Source organism: Pollicipes pollicipes, unplaced genomic scaffold (assembly GCF_011947565.3).
Source record: "Pollicipes pollicipes isolate AB1234 unplaced genomic scaffold, Ppol_2.1 Scaffold_6138;HRSCAF=7277_pilon_pilon_pilon, whole genome shotgun sequence".
Classification (NCBI taxonomy): domain Eukaryota; kingdom Metazoa; phylum Arthropoda; class Thecostraca; order Pollicipedomorpha; family Pollicipedidae; genus Pollicipes; species Pollicipes pollicipes.
Genome location: NW_023596818.1, coordinates 34,146,582 through 34,167,687, shown reverse-complemented (window position 1 = coordinate 34,167,687; position 21,106 = coordinate 34,146,582). Strand labels below are relative to the sequence as shown.

At 55.8% G+C, this 21,106-nt stretch overlaps 1 protein-coding gene across 1 annotated transcript in view; it reads left to right on the top strand.

Moving 5' to 3' along the window:
- Positions 1 to 21,106, top strand: part of LOC119105610 (transcription factor Sp9) — a 72,319-nt gene that overhangs the window by 18,337 nt on the left and 32,876 nt on the right. Inside the window, exon 2 of the mRNA XM_037229069.1 lies at positions 7,375 to 7,427. Coding sequence (XP_037084964.1) covers positions 7,401 to 7,427 — 27 coding nt within the window. The 5' untranslated portion in view covers positions 7,375 to 7,400. The remainder of the gene's footprint in view (positions 1 to 7,374; positions 7,428 to 21,106) is intronic.

Here is a 21,106-nt window from a genome sequence, read left to right as displayed (position 1 = left end):
GATGCTGGTCCGTATTAGCACTCTCGGATAATAGCTTTCCAATATGCGTGCGTGGCCCCATACCATAAACCCAGTGAGAGGTCTGAGTGAATAATACCGTAGTTGGCCAATAAGAGCCTCGCTTGGAGAGCCGAGGGTGCATGATTAAATGGGACCCGTCGGCCCGTGCAAGTCTCGCATGGAACACCGTGGGCGCCCTGTGCAACGGGTAGAGTTGAGCGGCACATCGATGAAGTTATGCTGTCCGGTCCACCGGGCGTCCCATTCGTTTCGTCTTCAGTGCCTGTCACTTTCGCAAAGAGTGCAGCAAAGACGAAACGGTGGGCTGGCTTGTCTCAGCTCCCACGAGCTATGTATAACGTGCTGCCGCTGTCCGTCCGCAGCGCCGCTGGCGCCGGCGGCCTGCGCTGTCGGGCGGCCCGCGCCCTGCGGGACCGGCGGCCGGGCACAGGCTGCCGCGCGCCGCCGCCACCTCCGCTCCTCCTCCGGCCCGTGCCTGGCGGGACCGGCGGACCGGGCGCGCCGGCCGCCACCGCCACCCCCGCTCCTCCTCGCTGGCGGCCCGTGTCCGGCGGGACCGGCGGGCCGGGCACGGGCCGCCGCGCGCCGCCGCCACCCCCGCTCCTCCTCGCTGGCGGCCCGTGCCCGGCGGGACCGGCGGGTCGGGAACGAGCCGCCACGCGCCGCCGCCACCCCGCTCCTCCTCGCTGGCGGCACCGCCTGGCGTCATTCGTTAAGCGGCCGTCGATATATACTGGAGTGCGGCGCCGGCGTCGTTGGCAGTCGCTGCAGCTTAATAATGCAGCCGGCAGATGGGCGAGCGACACGCCACCCGCCCGCCCGCCCCCCGTCGGTGTCGCTGCCGCGCGCAACCCGATTGCAAAATTATAGTGCCTGCCACAGTAATGCGATGTCTAATTTACGACGCCATTTCTGGCGAGAAAATAGCGCCGCGCTGTTACATTTTTCGGTCGCCATTTCGATTCCTAACCATCCGGCACAACCAGGAAACGATGCGGGGGCATGGGGAAATTTGTGGTTTTCAACGATATTGTTGAGCCACTGCTGTAAAAATGCACTTGTATACACTGGGTGGCTTTGTGGCTATGAGGAAAATATTGAGCACAATGGCCTCAGACTGCTCTGTCATGACGAAAAAAGCTTCACTTTTTGGCGTCGGTCTCAAGGCCGATTCTACGATACAGCGCTTGTTGGGAGCTGGTATCAGCGTGGTTTCAATGTAAGCGCATGTCAGCATCATGCCAACCAGTTCCCCCTGAGACATAACACAGCTGCCTCGTGCCTTGCAAACTGGCGGTTGACCTCGCGTGTCATTCCTCTCGTCGATCCAGACCAGGGTCACTGGGGCCAGTGACCTTGACCCGACAGGTCAGGTGATCTGCGCTCCTTCGGTCTGGGGTGCACCCGCAGCGTACCATGAATGCTTTAATCCACGCGGCGTCAAAAAGAGTCTTTGTCGGCTGCGTTCACAACGCAACTCGTTTCTTTATCTTCATTACTGTGGTGAAAATAACTGATCATGCAATACTACAGGATTTTCGTTTGCAGATAATTCAAGACCTCCTAAGAATGCAAAATGCAATCTATGCTCTTTGTAACGCATAAATACACTTTTCGTCTCTCGTGGTCAGCTCCGGGCACGTAAATTGACCTATTCATGCTTATATGTGGCGTAATTTCTGTCTCGCTTCGATCGAGTAGCGGGAAAAGATTCTGCGCGTCCGGCAAAGGTTCTATGTGATATCTCGTAGCATCTTTGTCATCCGGGCCGCTACGAACAGCAGAAGGCGCAGAATCTACGGTTATGGCGTCGTGAGTGACGTTGACGGCACAGATTCGTCCAGATCGCTGCGCAAACACCCCTAGAAACGGCGGGGAAGCGACGCCAACGAATACAAGGGGGCTGGCAGCTGAGCTTTTGAACATGCTCGGGCATGGCGATTGAAGCCGCTCAGTCAAGCCTGCGCGCACACATTGCTCGCAATGACTTTCCGAACGCTGGAAGGTGCTATTGGCCCCGTTGCATGTCGTTGTCGGTTCCCGGGTGGCATAAATGTGCACCATCATCAACAAAGCCGAAAAAGATGAAAATAACAACACCAGTGGCTTGGCCACAACGATTGCAAATGCGACAGATAGGCACGACATATCGTCTTAAAACGTGATCAAACCTCAAAGCTAGTGCCTCCAGCATTATCGCAGCCTCCCAGCAACTTCCATTTCTCCGAGCGATCTGCTGTAATAATCCCCCTTATTTATGGATCAGATTTCTGGCGGACACATTTGGAGGCGGCCTGCGCCAAATACGCCGTCTCTCGATTGGTCTGTAATAGACGACAGGGCTGCTCGCGGGCGGCGCATGGCGTCTATTTCGCCCTCTGCCCCGTCCGGTTCGTCTCGTCCGTCGCCCATTACAATAGCATTAGCGCATTCTTTACTGATCGGCCAACGTATCTCTCGCATTATGATAAATGGAAACGCTGTAAGAATACCTTACGTCAGTCGCGTCGAGGTGGGAGGACACGTACCAATTACCGTCGGGCGGGATCGTATCTGTCTGCTCCGGCGCTCTGCCCGCGCTCGCCGGCCGCCACTCTGCCCGACGCCGGCGGATTTAATGCACATTAACCCCTGACCAGGATATAATGGGAAACGTGTGCCGACCAACGCAACTCACAGCCGGCGATCGAGGAGGCGGGGCTTCATTAGACGAGGTTTAGCAAACAGAAACAGGAGCAAAGAGGGATGGCGGCCCGTTCCTGGGGAGGCCGCCACGGGAAGGAGTAGGCGAGTCTCAGAGAGCCACGCCGGAGCCGGACGACCGTGATCTGGACTCGGAGACCCGGAAAAGGCTTGGACCAAGACTCGGGGACCCGGAGAGAGGGTTTGGACCGGGACTCGGAGACCCGGAGAGGGTTTGGACCGGGACTCGGAGACCCGGAGAGGGTTTGGACCGGGACTCGGAGACCCGGAGAGGGTTTGGACCAAGACTCGGAGACCCGGAGAGGGTTTGGACCAAGACTCGGAGACCTGGAGAGGGTTTGGACCGGGACTCGGAGACCCGGAGAGGGCTTGGACCAAGACTCCGAGCCCCGGAGAGGGCTTGGACCAGGACTCGGAGACCCGGAGAGGGCTTGGACCAGGACGCGGAGACCCGGAGAGGGCTTGGACCAGGACTCGGAGAGGTACTCTGGGAGAGAGTGGTCACGGCTTGAGGTTGCCTCCGGGATTGGATGTCAGGTCTCGGAGAGGCGCCCCGCGGCCGGATGGTCAGACTTCGGAGGAGCATGCGCCGTACTGTAGGGTCAGCATCTAGAGTGGCATCCTCAGGACTCGATTCAACACTCGGAGAGGCGCACACGGGGCTCGATCCTCTAAGCACTTGGATAGGCGCCCTTGGAGCCAGTTGGTCGAGTTTCAAAAGGGCGTATTTGTCTTTCGGAGAGGTCTCGACTGCGCAGGTTAGCTAGAAGGTAATGCAGAAAAGAAGCTGGAAGAGGGGCACCGCCGAGGAGGTGAGAACGATACCACCGGGCCTCAAAAAGGTGAGAACAATACCACCGGGCCTCAAAAAGGTGAGAACAATACCACCGGGCCTCAAAAAGGTGAGAACAATACCACCGGGCCTCAAAAGGCTAGCCGTTTTCTTCGCGGACTCTTGACATTATTTCCGCTAAAGTGTTTTAAGTTCGCAAAAAGTTAGGGAGGGCTGATAAAAAGTGGCCTTTCCTACCCCACAATGTCTCTAAAAACGAGTTTCTACCCAAACCTGGCCTGCATTCTCTGCAGGCTAGTTGGAGAATCGATTGCGTAGCACATTTGGGAGCTTGAGCCCTCAACTGAATTAGAGATTACAGCCCTATTCCGCTCTGTGTTGTGAAGCTTGGACGAGAGTAACTTCCTTGGTCTCTCGGTTGAGGTCGGGTTCGCCCGAAAGGTGACGCCTTCGGGCCCTATCGAGCACGGCGCCTAACTCGAGGAGAATAAGAGCTGTCCCTGTCATTTGCGCTGTGAATGATCGCTTCATACGGCTATGCTATTCAAGTTACAAATAGCTTTGTTTCCAGCTTATGTTAGCGAGTGACGTCAGACTTGAGGACTTGCAATTTACAGGCTTACAACGCCAGAGGCCCGTGTGATCGTTTCGCGACACAACAAGTCCTTGGACCACGATATATGACCTGTGTCACCCTTGGGCCCAACATGTAAGATTTATCGCGTAGCTTACAAATCAAGCTATTTTGTTAAAACAAAACGTCACAGCGTGCGTTAGTGAAATCCAATCCCAGCATTAACCTCGCAACGAAACATTGATGACATAACGGACTCTGTTTCTGTTTGGTGCGAGGATTCGACTTCAAAGCGGTGGCTTCGGTCGGACTGAATCCTTAAACTGCAATGCACCAAAGCTCCACAACACAGAGTCCACCAATCTCCGCCCCGCGCCAGAGTCCTTCTGGCGGGTCGCTGGCTGCCGATGCGCTGGCTCATCAACAGCGGCCGGATAGATTAACGCAAACACGTGCACCGCTGAAAGCCCATCAGCTCGTGCCGATGCTGGTCTGTTGGGCGGCCGGATCGATGGGTGGGCCGCATGAGCTGTCGGCACCGGCACACGTCAGCGGGGTCCGGCCGGCCGCCGGCCCGCCGCCCAGCCCTGGAGCGGAGCCGGGCACACCAGGCGGCGTGGCAGGCTCAGACACCGGGGCGCTCGTGGCCGCGCCAGACCGGGTCAGGTCAGCTGCTCTCTGACTGGTCACAGGGCGCTGACAGCTGGCAGCGGGCGCCACTGTCTCAGCGGCCTGACCAGAGTACGAGGTGCCGTGCCGCGGCCGGCCCAGCCCGGAGGGCTCCCCAGACAGCGGCGCGCCGGTGCCGGCACCCGTCCGCCGCTGGACATCGAGCGTTGCCGATCGATGCTCAGCGGCAGTCGAGCTTCGGCCGGCCGCTCCAACAGGAGGTCCGCGACGCACTGAGCCACACCGGACAGCGGCCCCCACCCTCACAGGCAGCGGCTGTCACCCTCACAGGCAGCGGCTGTCCCCTCACAGGCGGCGGCTGTCACCCTCACAGGCAGCGGCTACCTTCTCACAGGTAGCGGCTGCCCCTCACAGGCAGCGGCCCCCACCCTCACAGGCGACGGCTGCCACCCTGACAGGCAGCGGCTGCCACCCTCACAGGCGGCGGCTGTCCCCTCAAAGGCGGCGGCCTCCACGCTCGCAGACAGCGGCCTCCACCCTGACAACAGGCGGCGACCTGGATCCGGCAGGCTGCAGTCTGCCGGATCCAAGCTGCCGCCTGTGGGAGTGGCTAAGCCAGTCGGTGCTTTCGGCGTCCCCCCGATGATGGCTGGTGGCAGTGCTTACGTTAGAACCCTATGTCACCGCTGGCCTATTAGACATCAACCGAGGTCGGCCCGGGCCACGGGACTTTGAGCCCAGGCTTCACGGGGACCCGGCCAGCTTACCTGACGTGGCCCGGCCCAGCCAAAAGGAATACAGTAATGACCACATATGGCTTGTTGGGATATAAATATTGCTGAATTTAAGTGAAAATCCATGTTTTTGTGAAATAGCTGCATAGAAATACTTAAATGCGTGCATAGGCCAATTTATTTCGGTGCTAGCAATGACATTTTAATTTGGTTTGTGTTAAATGTTGGTTCGTCTTTATCATCTTCCCAATGGTGTCCCCAAAAATTATACCCAGTCCTCAAGACAAAAAGTAGCCCCGGCCTACTTCTGTTTTGTCGACCTCTAGTTTCTGCGCCAAAAATTCACTCACTTTCAAATTGTGCTGTAGCCCACGACAAGTCGAAAAGCGACAAACAATGAAACTTAAAGAAGCTTTTATATAACTGTAGCACTGCACTGATTCATGCACGAAGCAAGCACATCTCATTGCAAAACCGAATGCATTTCTGCGCCAGTCTCACCTCCCTCGCTTCGTGATTTATTCGGCGCCGTTCTCCCCTACCCCTCCCCGGGTCTGGTGGACCGGTTGTGACCGATTATGCCCGCGGCGCTGACTCCCCGGGGCGGTGTTGGGGAGCGACCCAAATGGAGATATGAGGCCACACAGGGATAATGCAATTTGTGAGCAATCTGCTCGCCAGATAAATGTTACGGTTGATTACGTCAAGTGTCAATAGGCTCCCGCATGGCTCGGGTGGCGCGGAGAGCGGTGCCTTTGGTGTTCGGCGTCGATGGGGCGGGGGGGGGAGAGTGCTCGGGGCATTTGTCATGATCTCCGGCGGGGATGAAAAGGAATTATGGTAACGACTGCTTGGTGTCAGGTGGAGAGGTTCAGTGAGAATGTTTGCTGATGGGCCCATTAGTTAAGCACACATGCATTTGTGAGCATATGATCAAGTTAAAAAAAACACCTAAAAGCGCATTTATGCATAACCTTTACGTTGCAGGATGCACGTCTACCACCTCTGCATGTGTACCGTGTTAGTTTTTGAAGACACGAATATTATCGAAGGCAACACTCAGCAGTCTATGTGCAGCCTCCGCAGTTATGTCGGGTCAACGCATAAAATCCACTAAATATCTGTGTTCCTAACTGTTTTCTTGAGCCCGCCGCACACTATAGCTAATTTTTAGCACTGCAAAGCAAAATGGGACATTGTTGAGTCAGTGCTGGGACAGTCCAATTTTCTCCTTATATGCCAGTGGTGTCATTCACGCGGAACTCCTTTTTGAGCAGTTTAGTAAGTTGGCAGCTACATAAAATACATCGTCAAGAGTCATGTGGCAAACTAGCCATGCTGATTTTATGTCCCTCACATTCCCCAACTGCCTGTCACACTTATTTGATCCTACGGCAGCTTGCCGTTCTCTGGAAGCTGTTTATAGACTTTCTATGCTCCAACTCCTGGCACTGCCACGGACCAAAGTCGGAAAACTCCGCCGGCCGGGACACGCGCATCCCCGAAATTGAGCTGGCGAGAGTCACTCGGAAACTCCCCTTTAAACTGTCCAACTCGCTCCCTCACTACAGCAGAACCGACCGCTCCCCCCCCCCCCCCCCCCCCCCTCTGCGGTCGGCAGCGCGAAATGATGTCCGATTATGGCGCCCCGGGGGACGCCGGCGCGCCAGGCGGGGCTGGCCGTGCGGCGCGGGATCAATGCGGCGAGCGTGGCGCGGCAGCCGGCGCTGATTGCCGCCAGCGGCGCAGATAAAGGGTAAGCTGATCCGTGCGACCATTGTGGCGCCATTGTGCGCCCTGTTAGCTCCGGCCAGCGTGTGCGAATCACGGCACGGTTCGGCGCGTGCGCGGGCTAATTGGTAACGGTAGCGCGCTGCCGTGCACCTGCCGCTGTTCTCAGGTTGTACTCTCCGTTACAGATATCATCTCAACGGGCCAGAGAGGAATGGAGCCCACCCTACTCAGACACTTGGTGAGTAATTCGTACCAGCACGTGTGTTTGGGGTGACCGGGTGGGTGCGTACCGCCCTGTTGTCCGTATCCCTTCGATTTCCACGCGCGTCGGTCCGGTATGTCTTTCAAAACTGCAAAGTAGCGTAACTTCATCGGACGGATATACCGAACGATTCTCCATGAAAACGACATGCTTGACAGGGGTCAAGTAAAGTGATGGCAAGCATCATTACGTTTAGTGATACCAAAACATAAGCTAGGTGTCGTTCGAACAGTCGGAAATGAACGTATCAACGACAAGGGCTCATGACCCCAGAATGGAGGGAATGGGGAGAGGGGGGGGGGGGGGGGGGGTGGGGAGCGAGGTGACTACTTTTGTCCGTCCAGGAAAACATTTACATCAGTCCTATGGCGCTGAATGATGAGGCACCGACTCAAGAAGGCTTGAGGGGCGTTGTTCGCCCCCGCTCAATCGTCAGCCCTTTACATGTTTCCGTGCTCCTGACGGTCAGGTGCGTGCTTCCCGTGCTCCTGATGGGTCAGTTTCGTCCTTCCCGTGCTCCTGATGGGTCAGGTGCGTCCTTCCCGTTCTCCTGATGGGTCAAGCACGTCCTGCATCAGATTAGGAAGCAAATCAATATTTGAAACTACTTTCAAAGCGCAACACCAGTCGCTGCCTCACCAGTGAGCGTCCATGTGTCCGTGGAACATCAGTGAGCTGGCTCAGTACCCTGTGGCGGTACGGTCGACCACGCTGTGCAGTCAGCTTCAAGCCTTCCACGCTCCGGTTAACAAACCTGAGATTAATCCTAAGCAAATTTTCAAAGCGAAGGACCCACTTCTTACGTGCCGCATACAAGGGCGCAAGATGGTGCTGCTGCAGTTACTCGCTACTTGTTCAATTAAAATGAGAATAGTGGTGCGAACTGCGATCAAACTGCGATCTGCGATCAAACTGCGATCAGTGGTATATGCACGCAGCTGCCGCTGGAGACTGAGCGTAGAGAGCGAGATTTGGGGTATGGTGGAGCGTATGGTGGAGCGAGATTTCGCGCGCTTGTGGTAAGCGTACCTGCACTGAGTTGTCCCCCTCCCCATTGCCAATTCCTGGATACGCGCCCGACTGCAACCCTGATGACGCTACCATCCCGGGTGGCCTAGATCTTGCCCTGGTTTCGACTTATTTTGTGATCTGTAAATTTTACCCGTCCGATGCTAATCAGATTGGAACCATACATTTTACCTGCTTTACAATTCTTTTGACAAGAACCGCCAGCAGCGTACGCACAAATGAACATTTTGCAGCACGACTTTTGAATAATTGTGCTTTTTGATGGCGAAGGTTGTTTGAAGCTGCGATCTATCGTTGCGAAGACACGAGGCCGGCAAAAGCATAACCGTCTGAGCCACGTCGAGCTGCTAAAGCCGCAGATGTTCCCGACACTTAACATACGACTGGTCCCGTGCACCGACACGCTCGCCAGCCGGCTTCTCCTCACCCGTCGCTAGCTGCTGTACCCTCATACCTCTCACCCTCTCACCCTCTCACACCTCTCACACCTCTCGCTGCGTACTCTCACACTTTTCACCGTGAGCATGCCGCGACCTTGGGCCGGCGTCACGGCCGTGCCGACCAAGTCCGGACCGAGAGTGTCGGCGCGCTCCGAGGCCGGGCTCCTGTCCGGGCACCACTGGCAGCGGTGGCGAGCAAGCCGCGCCGGCCGTGGCATTGCCGCATATCTCACCCCCAGTCTCAATCCAAAAGGCATAAAATGGTTGGTCGTCGCCAAAGGCTCCAACCCATATCAAGCCAAACGAAACCACGGACACCTTCCTGATAGTGTTTCGGCTGTACCAGCCTGTGCGATTTGACACATATCGATAGGACTCGCTCTCCCCGTTTGCGCGATTTTCATACCGAGCCGTGATCGCCGCCTGGCTGCCAGACCTGCTCTGAGCGTGAACGGCCCTAACGTGGGTAAGGGACGCTCTAGCGTAAGTTCTGGCGGTAAGTCGGCGCCACCGGGCCGGGCATCTGGCCATCAGCACCGCACGCCCTCGGCGCTGGGCCAACAGGCGGCGTGGCCCACCATGAAGACATAGGCGGGCTGCTCGATTTGTCCGCCTGTCCGCCGGACGGACGCGCTCCCGCGCTGCGGCGCTCACGTCGCGCCACCACCAATCATCCATGGTGCGGCGCTCCTGCCACCGCGCCGCAAACGCCGTAGCGCGTCACGCCTGTCGTCCGCGCCAAAAATGCCTCCGGGAGGCTGCCGTTTGTCATGTAGTACGCCTAGCGCGGGAAATCGTTAATCAGAACCTGCGGAGACTGTCCGATGCCTATATAATTTTCGTATTAAAGGATAACTCTGTAGCTGGGCGCGGCAGCACGACAAAATTGAAACAAATGACAATAATTATCGCAGCGAGGATGGTTACGCGTGACAGTGGCCACAATTAGGCGCTTATACTCGCACCCAAACTGGCGGTGATGCCGGCTTTTTTACTTCGCTAACCGGTTCGGGAATTTCCTGCGCTTTTGCCGCTAAACAGAACAAGGCTTTGATGAATTGCAATCCTATAACTCCCGGAAAGTGTCAGAACGCTTGAGAGGTTTGTTAGCCCGCAGCGGCGAGGCTCGGCGGCCACCTCCCAGCGCGACTCCGATGTGTCGGCTGAAAGCCGAGCCTGCGACAGAGCAGCCGCTCAAGAACTCATGAAACACGACAAATGGCAATCAGCACCACGCCTTGTGCGGTGTCCGAAGAGTGAGTTTATAGCAAAGGTGAATGTTGTCATCATGTAGGTGATGCAAACACTCATGCAGATGGGTCTAATGCCTTTTGTGTACCAGTCCAAGTGGGCCATATTACTGCCTTTGATGTTTGTCTTTCATGTGAGCTAAGAGACATGTGAGCTTGGGATCATGAGCTCGCCTCACATTCTTGTGAGCTTGAAAGAAAGGAAGGCTATCTGTCCATTTTTGTCATATTTGTAGACAATCGGCGGTAACTTGCTCAGTGGCTGGACTCTTGCTCATCGCCGTATGCATCAGACTTTGGTTTGGAGATATTTGGCATTTTCGTATAAGTTGGTTAGCTAACTTCTTCATAATCTTTTCCCACTTGGACACGCAACCCCGATGATATAAATTTCAGTTTGGAGACAGCGTCGGTGCGCCATGAGCGGTAACTCGCGGCATGGTTGCACCCGCAGCTGTGAACAGTACGCTGTTTGCTATCGCCGATTGAGTCGTCCTTAAAGCAACAGCAACGAATGCGTTAAGGAAAGAATATGCCGGCACATAGGTAATCTGTTGGAAGAGGTAAATCCTGGCTGAAGGACTATTAGAGAAGACATAAGCCGAGACCTTGCTTTCAGGTGGTATTTTCCCCGCTAGCTGCATGACATAAAACGTTGTACTTTTACCACATGATGCTGTTTTGTTTCGTTCATGCGACACATTAAGCCACCGTGACAAAGTGGACGCTGCGTGGAACCTGTTAGCCTTCAAGCCGCGACCCAGCCTTGTCGTGGCCATCTTGGAACACGACCGCGTTTGCTAAAAGGCTTCGGTCCAGAAGATTGGCTTCAATACATTCTCTACAATAATTACCCTTAATTCGCAGCCGGCGCTGGACCATTAGGTGGGCAATTTTCCGCTCGTCCCGGCGGATTTCGGGCCCCTCTGGCCAGCGCCGCCGCCAATTGGTTGCAATCGCCCGTCCCCGTCAAGCGGTGACGTCACGGAGGCCGTGAGCCGCCGCGACCCGTCTGGGGCCGAGCGCAGCGGCTGACCCTGCCTGCTGTGACCAGGTGTGGTCAGGATGGCCGGGCAACACCCCGTCGGCATGGTCGGCAGTAGGACGTCGGCTCACTTGGCTGAGGTTTTTCGAAGGCTCTCTTCCGCGAGCGCCGCAGAGGTTGCGCCAACGGTCCATGTTATTTTCCTGAATAGGACGCACGTGGCCCTGGCCGCCGTGGCCGCGGGCGTCGTCCTGGCCGCCGTGGCCTTCCCGGAGCCATCAATAGCGAGTGTCACCTCTGGCTGCTGTGTCCTCCGGGGTCCAAAGTAGTGGGTCTCACCTCTAGCCGCTGTGGCCACCCGGGGTCTACAGCAGCGGGTGTCACCTCTAGCCGCTGCGGTCTCCAGGGGTCTACGGCAGCGTGTGTCACCCCTAGCCGCTGTGGCCACTCGGGGTCCACATTAGTGGGTGTCACCTCTAGCCGCTGTGGCCTCCCGGGGTCCACATTAGTGGGTGTCACCTCTAGCAGCTGTGGCCTCCCGGGGTCCACATTAGTGGGTGTCACCTCTAGCAGCTGTGGCCTCCCGGGGTCCACAGAAGCGGTGTCACCCCTAGCCGCTGTGGCCTCCCGGGGTCTACCGCAGCGGGCGTCACCTCTAGCCGCTGTGTCCGCACGGTCGTCCAGTGGCGGCGGATGACCTGGCACGAGTTCGACAGAGGCCGCCGCCGACAGCGCCGGTGACCGACAGGAAAGCTGGACAAAGGCCGCATTACTTTGATTGCTCGAGATCGTCTGACGACCGATCAGCTGACGAGCTTTTGATAATGGAGCGGCGCCAACAAGTCATTGTGCGCTCGGCCTGCGCCGGCCGGGTCTATTTTTACTGATGACTGGACGCGTTTGCTTTTTGCGCGGCCGCCTGTGGACAGAGGCGGCGGGAGGCCATCTTGGTGGACGCGAACAACTGGGACAGCGTGGCGGACGTGGACAGGGTGGCCAGCCAGTGGCTCTTGCCGCCACGCGGTGGAGTGCGGATCGGGAGTGAGCGAGCCGCCGCCGCCGCCGGTCCACCGCCGCCACCGCCTCAGACGCCCGCCATCTGATAACGAGGCCGCCGAGATGAAGGTACTTAGAGGGACAGGCGGCTTTGTAGTGGCCGCCGGATTGTAAACACTGTCCTCGGCCACTGTGCTGCCGCAGCCCAAGGCTGCGTTGGAACATCCTTTGCGGCGCCTGTAAGTGGTCATGGGTCATAAGGCACCGTGTAATTATGACGCGCCTTGTCGTGAATGCTCCCGCACTGATGATTTTTCAATAGTTTTGACACGTCCCGTGTCTACAGACCCGCAGTTTCTCACATGGGCGACAAAGCAGGCTCGACCGCAACTCTCCGTCTCGCAGCGCCTGCCGCCACCCCGTTCCCAGGCGCACGTCCCACCTCTCTCCTCCCTCGATCAGAGGTGCCGCCGCCGCGCCGATTCGACCCGATAGTGGCGGCGTCCGTGGCGCGTTCCCACGAACTGCGGCGGGCGGCGCGGCCGTGGCATCCGGCGCCGCCGCCGCCGCCGCCACAGCAGCGGCGGCAGCGGACGCCAGCCGTTGCAGCTCCGTCTCGCGGCACCCGACGCGGCCGGCCGGCCCTTCGCTTGTACCCCGTAATTAAGCGGGGTGGCCGGACAATCATTATCCTGTCGTGGCCTGCCGTATATCCTACCAGATCTGGCGGCGTGGCCGATTTATTTAGAGCGGGCGGCGGCGCGGCGCGATGGGAATTCCTTCTCTCGCCGGCCCGATATCATCTCCGGACGTAGGCGCCTCATATTTTGGCAGCAATTTAGAGAAGGCGGGCCCTCTGGGAGATGGTGGGCTGGCCGGAGCGGCGGTAGTCTGAGCGCGCCGGGCTGACGGCGCCAACTGGAGGGCGGGGTCAGGTCAACAGATGCGCCCTCTGCAGGAATATACGGCGAAGCACGGCCCACAGCCCATTGGGCGGTGTGGACCCATGAATACTCCACTAGGCGCTTGGAAAGGTTGTTGGCTAATGCGCTGAACCTAAAGCTAAACCACTTAAGCCTCACATCAAGCGCTTAACATTGTGGACAGTTTTCCGGCACGAATTGCCTTGCCGCTGATTTGTCATGACCCTATGTTCACTCTATCGCTTCTTCACGCTTCTTTCCAACCAACCCCCGCATTACCGCATTCTGGGTGACGATGCTGTGACGTCATCATGGGACTAAGTAATATGGCACCAACGCTATGACGGCATGAAAATGCTGTTCTTTGCTGGCTGGTTTAAGCATACATATTTCCATAAGCCATTTTGTTCGACCTAGCACACTCATGCAAGCATTTTCAGGTGGGATATGGCGTTGGTTGGCACCAGAGCCGCAAAATTATTGCTGACACGCGCTGACAGCCTGCCCGCGACGGACAGATGGGGTTACCCATTCACCAGCGATTTGCCCCGATGACCTTTAGCCGGAAGTGCTTAGCAACAGCCTGCGTGAAAGAGTACAACATGCAACAACAACAACAACATTGGACGGAAATGAGATACGGCGGGCCAGACGGGCTCGCAGCACTCTGGGACGCGCATTGAGAAGTTGGAACGCACATCCCGTAGCCTTGGGGGAAGCGTTGTCAAGGTGGATGCAGGGTTGGCCTGCCCCCATGGGTTTAGTGAATGTTGAACCCCGGGATGGGGGGCGGGGGAGTAAATACGGCGCGCGCCATTTCGGTACAAGATAGCAGAATTTTCCTGTAAAATGGGCCGATTTCTGGCAAGTTCGGAATTTCTGCCAGTCAAAGAGCCGAGGCCCATATCTCAGCTCAGAAACAGTTCAATAGGGATATGTTATGATGGTGGGGGTATTACTCTATGCGCACCATTTTATCTAACCCATGCAACATTACATATCTGCAAGTAAGCCAACGACTAGGAAGAGCATAGCACCGCAACAGCGAAATTCCTGGCACCTGCCATTCTCGTATTACCTTATTTTCACATTTCACTCCATACAGGTACTGCAGTCGAAAGATCTATGCGCAGTTTCTGCCCGTGAATCAATTCAATGTAAACATCGCACATGATAGTTATTCATTTGCATATAAATACTCATATTGCAAAAACGCACCACATATAGCTATTCACGCGCGTTGGCCTCGGCGAATATGGCGCGTGTGCTGGTAACAGAAAACGTGGTTTGGTAGGATTAATTTTTGGTATTAGATCCCAGTATTGATTTGTCTTTGGAAAGTTTGAAATGCAAAATTACAATATCTATTCACGTAACATTAACATAAAAATGTAGAACAGGGTTTTCATCCAGTAAAATGGCGAAATCTCCGTATTTAATCACGTGACTAGTATCTACCAGCGTTTTCGTAGTATTAACCAAAAGCCATACCGCGGGCTACAAAATTTTAGTCCCATGGTGACGTCACGTCTGCGTAGCCTTCTCTAGCAGCCTTATGTCCAACATACGGTTTTAGAAATGCTGTGTTCGCGAGGCTTATGTGACTATGCCTGCCTCTTGGAGGAGAGAGTCATTTGTGCAGCGGGAGCTGTGCATAAGCCACGAGGCGTAGCGCAGTCCACGCATATAATCGGAGACAAATTTCACCGGACGAAGGGCCCGGTTGGCGACCACCGACGACACAGTCGGTCCCTTAGCATCAGTCGTGATATCAAACGAGCTGCCTGTTTTTCCTGAAATTATGTTGATGTCTGTCTTTTCTTGCGTGCTTTTTTTCTGTCCAAGCTGCACTGGCGATACGGTTCGGATCGAATCCCTGCCGTCGATCTATGTGGCTCAGGTGACCTGGCGCTTTACTGTTTTCTTCCTGGTCGAAGGCAACATGCTTTTTGGATAACTGCCAAGCAACAAGAATCAAATAACAGAAACTGTTTGGAATCCTAGCCAAGTAATAGAAGAAGACACTCTGATAATTTCAACTTGATGATCCTGGAGTGAACACATTATAGTGTTCACTAAAACCTAGCCTGTGACATCCAGCTTCTAACCGGAGCTGAAAAAAATGTTCCATTGTCAGCGACCGTAAGCCCCTCTGCCAGCCGCGTCGGGACTGTCTCCGCGCGGTCCGGTCCCGTCCGGACGCGGGATCCGACCCGCTGTGACGTCACGCAGATGCGGGAGCCTATGCTGTGACGTCACGCGTCGCGACGATCTCTGGCGCACCATGATGCGAACATTTCATTTAGGTTTCTGATATTTTACCTTTACTACTGATACCTCACTAATGATATTCGTGCGGAAGTTACTACTGAGATCCGTTTTCATAAAGCATGTAGCCAAAATATCAGTCCATCTATCTCTCCATTCTCCTGTTATGACACCAGGAATACAGCTTTAAGCACTATCTTATCAAAATGCATAATGTTCCCCGCAGATGTATTTATCAACTCACGTAATTTCTGGTCCATATTTCATCTTAGCACCAAATTATTGGTGCTCGCCATTGCAATGGTAAGTTGTAGTCATTCGTAATTCTACGCTCATTCAAAGAAACAAGTCGATACTCGACCCGGAAGGAGGCTATCGGTTTAGATTTGGCTGTGTTTCAGAGCCGAATTTATCGTTGGCAGCCATACTGAATTATTACAGCAGCAACGACAGAGGTGAAAACATAATTGCAACCCCTGCAACGGTCACAATATTTCATTGCAACACATTATGTCGCCTGGAATTTCAGCTCTTTGAGTATTTTAACCATGACAACCAGAAGTTCAGTACCGGTACAACAGAGACTAGTGAACCTTAGACCTTAGACTTTAGAACTTGGCGTAAAACGCGAGGTAAAGGCCCTGGAGAAACATTTGATGCTTTTTTATTAAATGGGCACTCTGAATCATATGACGCTCGGTCTTTGATTGGTGTTATTCGTGTTCTGTGCGCATTCCAACCGCTCCCAAAGAACCGTGGTAATAAATACACCAGTTAAGCGAACTTTGACAGGCTGTGAATAAGTCAAAGACTTACCCACTGAGCCAGGATCGCTAGGGAGGAATGCGATCTCCCCTAAGGCAGGATCACCAGGGAGGGAGATGGTCGCCACTGAGGCGTGGCGGGAAAGGGGACGGTCGCTACTGAGCCAAGATCACTGGGAAGGGGGACGGTTGCCACAGAGCCAGGATCAACGAGGAGAGGGACGGTCGCCACAGGGCCAGCACCAGCAGGGTGCTGGCCCTGTGATGGCCCTGATGGTCGCCACTGAGGCAGGATCAGCGGGGAGGGAGATGGTCGCCACTGAGGCAGGATCAGCAGGGAGGGAGACGGTCGCCACTGAGGCAGGGCGGGAAGGGGACGGTCGCCGCTGAGGCGTGGCGGGGAGGGGGACGGTCGCCACTGAGCCAGGATCACTGGGAAGGGGGACGGTCGCCACTGAGGCAAGATCAGCGGGAGGGAGACGGTCGCCATAGACCTAGGATCAACAGGGAGGGGGACGGTCGCCACTGAGGCAGGGTCACTGGGAAGGTGTACGGTCGCCACTGAGGCGGGGCGGGGAGGGGGACGGTCGCCACTGAGGCAGCATCAGCAGGTAGGGGACGGTCGCCACTGGGGCATGGCGGGGAGGGGTGGTGCCGCGTGCCCCGCGGCTATCTGGGCCGGCCGGCCGGTCGTCAGAGCCGCTTTATGTCGGTAATGTCGGCGCATTCCGCATCGGGCACCTCGCGCTGCCGCCGCCCCGGCCAGGCCCGCCGGCTTCCGACCGTTTACTGGTCACGGGGCGTCAGCTTTACGGCGGGCGCGGTGGTCACCGGGCTGCCTGGCCAGCAGGACTGGGCCGCTGGCGGTGCATTTGAAGCCCTGAATCCATCCGCAATGAGGCATTGCAAACCGGCGGCCCATTCCTGCATGTTAGCGCACACATCAAGTTTGAGGGCTCATTCAGTTCTGAGTTTTAACGAGGATCCACGCCCATTCCTTTCAAGTTAGCGCTTGATGCGAGCAGACAAGCACTTCGCTTCCGCTAGTGATCACCATAAAACGGACGCAGGGACACCGCACGGACATTGCCATGCTCATGAGTTCCCGATATGGCCGGAAAGTTTGTCCCGCCTGCAGTGCTGCTCTCCGCCTCTGACAAAGTTGATCTTTGGCTTCAGAGGTGAAAAATTTCAAATGTGGACACAGATACATGTTTTTATTAAGGCAATCTGTGGTTAGCTTGTGTCTATTACAGCCACGTCCCAAAAGAAAAAGGTGGGAAATGTGTCATCATCACAGAAGAACATCACCCGCGGTTACACTGTAGCACACAAGTCATAGTCGTATAAAATTCAGCACGGTCGGGAAAATCATAAGGACAGTGATTGGGAAGGGACAATCTGAAACTTACTGATTGGGAAGGGGCAATCCGAAACTTACTGATTGGGAAGGGACAATCTGAAGCTTACTCTTTCTACACGGAGCGTGCAGGCGCCATGTGGAGGTTCAAAAACGCTGGACAGGCCCCTGCACGTATGGACTAATCGGTGTTTGGTATCACCTTCATTAACACTTCGGTACAGTTCCTGACAGCAGTACGAAGTACAACGTGAGGCCTTACCCATCCTACCGATGATCGAGAATGCGCCACGCCGAGTGCTGAATGTTGAGTGCTGTGTGCTGTGTGCTGACTGATGAGTGCTGAGTGCTGTATGCTGTGTTCTGACTGCTGAATGTTGAGTGTTGTGTGCTGTGTGCTGACTGATGGGTGCTGAGTGCTGAGTGCTGAATGTTGAGTGCTTTGTGCTGTGTGCTGAGCGCTGAGTGCTGAATATTGAGTGTTGTATGCTGTGCGCTGACTGCTGAATGTCGAGTGCTGTATGCCGGCTCTATCCTCTAAAGTGCCGGATCGTTCCTTCCGTTGCCCGAGTTCCAGCTGTATAGACGGCTGTCTCGGCGACTCTCTACCTCGCCATTTTCTCCGTCATCCGTCGGCATCTGTCTATGCCAAATGAAAATCGTCTCCAGTCGCATTGGCCGGCTTTGCTTTGTCATCGTGTTGTTTTTTTGTTTCAAGTCGAGCAGACCATGTTTCGGACCGCTACTGATACCAGGCTGCTGTATCCTGAGGGTGCCCCTGAGTGGGTGAGAGTGCGAGAGTGCCTGAGTGAGAGGGCCGTCCGGGTGGTGGCAGGCCCGTCTGAGCCACAGACCGTCCATTTGCAGCTTTTGAGTTCAACGCGTCCCGACATATGTCGGATTGCGGTGCTTACGTGCACATACAGCATGCCGCATCAACCCGTCCCGCTCCTCCGACCCCCTGTCCCCACCTCTCCACCCCGTCTCCGTGCGGACGCTGTCTGCTCGTCCTCGGCATCTGTCGCCGTCGGTCGCCGCAGGTCACCGTCTGCGGCCGGCCGCGTGTTCGGCTGCGTCTAGCTGCAGTGCCGAGCGGTGCCGCTGCAGTGCCGAGCGGTGCCGCTGTGATGCCGAGCGGTGCCGATGCGGTGCCGAGCGATGCCGCTGCAGTGCCGAGCGGCGCCGCTACAGTGCCGAGAGGTGCCACTGCAGTGCCGCTTTGCCCCGGCCGCGGTGCCGAGCGGCGCCGCTGCAGTGCCGAGCGGCGCCGCTGCAGTGCCGAGCGGTGCCGTTGCGTGCCGAGCGGTGCCGCTGCGTGCCGAGCGGTGCCGCTGCAGTGCCGCTCTGCCCCGGCCGCGGTGCCGAACGGTGCTGCTGCAGTGCCGAGCGGTGCCACTGCAGCGCCGAGCGGCGCCGCTGCAGTGCGGCCGGCCGCGCTGGCCATGCGTCGCTCTGCCTCGGCCGCGGTACCGAGCGGCGCCGCTGCAGTGCGGCTGGTCGGCGGCGCGGTCCGATGGCAGCGGCGTGCAGCCGGCGGCACACACTGCAGCCGGCCGGCCAATGGCGGCCGGCCGGGGGGCGGGCCGGCGCGCGCCGCCCGGCCGGGGGGCGTGGTCGGCGCCGATTGAGAGAGCGCGCCAGCGACAAAAACGGCGCGCCGCCGAGAGAGCGACCGGCCGGCGCGCGACCGACATGAGAGGCGCCGCGGCACTGATGGCGCGCCGGCGCCGGCGCCGCAGCCCTGCGTCCGGCCAGGGGGGCTGGTCGGGCCTCGCGCCCGCTCCCGACTAGGCCTGAAGAAGGGGGGGGGGGGGGGGTTGCGGCGCGGCTCCGACGCGTGGCTCCCGGAACTGGCGACTAATTGGCAAACTGACGATTTTCTGAGAGAACTCGGCTAGGAAATAGTTCATTTGGCGATTGGCGACGACATTGCCAGGAGCTGGCAATTTCTGCAAATGCCCAGAAGATCAATCATTTGGACTGAAAACGCAGCAAAATCCAGAAGCGAGTGGAAAATTTCACTATGAGGTGTTAGAAAAATGGAGTTTGTGGCCTCCCCGTGCCGACTGTTTTTTGATGGGGCTAAATGGCTCGCGTTGGGGGCTGCGGCATCGCGTTGGGGGCAGCGAAGTTAATGCTAAGCAGTGCTCGCTGCCTCCAACATTTAGTGGGCGCAACTCTCAGCATTGCAAGTCCAGTTCAACAGAAAACAGCACCTCCAGCCTTTGCACCAGACAGACGAGATTTGCAATGGGAACTTCAGATCCTGTGGGAAACCCAGGTTCTATCAGTTTGGGGATTTGTGTTCGTCATGTCGCTCACTCCCCCCATGCAATTGTTCCAAACGTGGCATAGATGCGGAAGATGTAAGATGCGGAAGATGTAATGCGAACGCGATGGATGTAAAACTAAATTTCCAGGAACCGGAAAACCACTTATACAAAACACCGGAATAGATCAATCGGATCAGGAGTGGGTTGGGCCAATGACGTCATCGATCATTGCATACTGGCAGCATGGCACTTCTAGATACAGCCGTGTACGTACCACTGACTGATAAACTAGCCTTGGACGGCAGATGCCTTTGATTACGGTAGGCGTGCATCGGTAGGGTTTCCAATACAGGGCATCCAATACGCCGAATCCACACAGCTGTCATGTCGCGATAACTTCTCGCCGAGTCTGGGCAGAGAGGATACACCGCACGTCCTTAGGGATAGCGCTCAAGGTATTCGTCTCAAATGAGACAGAGGTTATCAACCCAAGTTTGTTAGGGTGTTCTTGCCTATTTGCCTGCATAGTTCCCTGCAGAATGCGGTGCACTGGGTGAGAAAAAAAGCGCCCGCTGGGAACTCCAGAGGAAAATGTCGGATTTCAACACACTTGCTTGAAACTCTCTCACGTTGAAGGTAATGGCATGATATTTATTGGCAGTTTATATTAGCAGTAAATTGCAGGATTGAAATGCTCGACAGAGGCATTTACATGCTGTTACCTATGTAAATGCCAGTTTCAGGGGCACCAGACGGTGAATAATGTTCTGGTGACGTGTTCGTAATGGGTAGATGCTCGGACATAAATCAAAGCCAAGGAAATATTACCAAGTCGTCACTTAAAATGGGCAAGGTTGATTTTGCATGTGCTTGCCGCGTTAAAGACGAAACCCTAAATCATGGCGCATTACGAGTTCGGTCTTATCCACGAGCAGATATTTCCTGGCATTCTGTTGGCATTCAGTGTAGAAATGAAGTGTAACCATGCTTATGGCTCAACTACGGATTTTTTAAACAAAGAGATGCAAGTCGCGGTATATTTTCACCACTACTTTACTGATGCGCCAGAAACTGTGCAGAAGTCCGGATTTGACTTGACCATGCCTGTTATAACTACTCAATACCACCATGACTACATATTTTAGGCATGAACGAAGTCCTCTGGGATTAAGATGTAAGTCGGTGTCCGCCTGGTATTAGGCAAAAGAACAAAGAACAAAGTGCATTGTGAAGTCATTATGAGAAATATATTGGGATTGTCATGCCTTATGAAATACCAGGCTCGTGTTTGCCAGCATTTATCACGTTCGTGTGGCATCAACTCAGTGTTGGTGTCTGTATTACCGGCATGCACCAGTTCTCTGGAC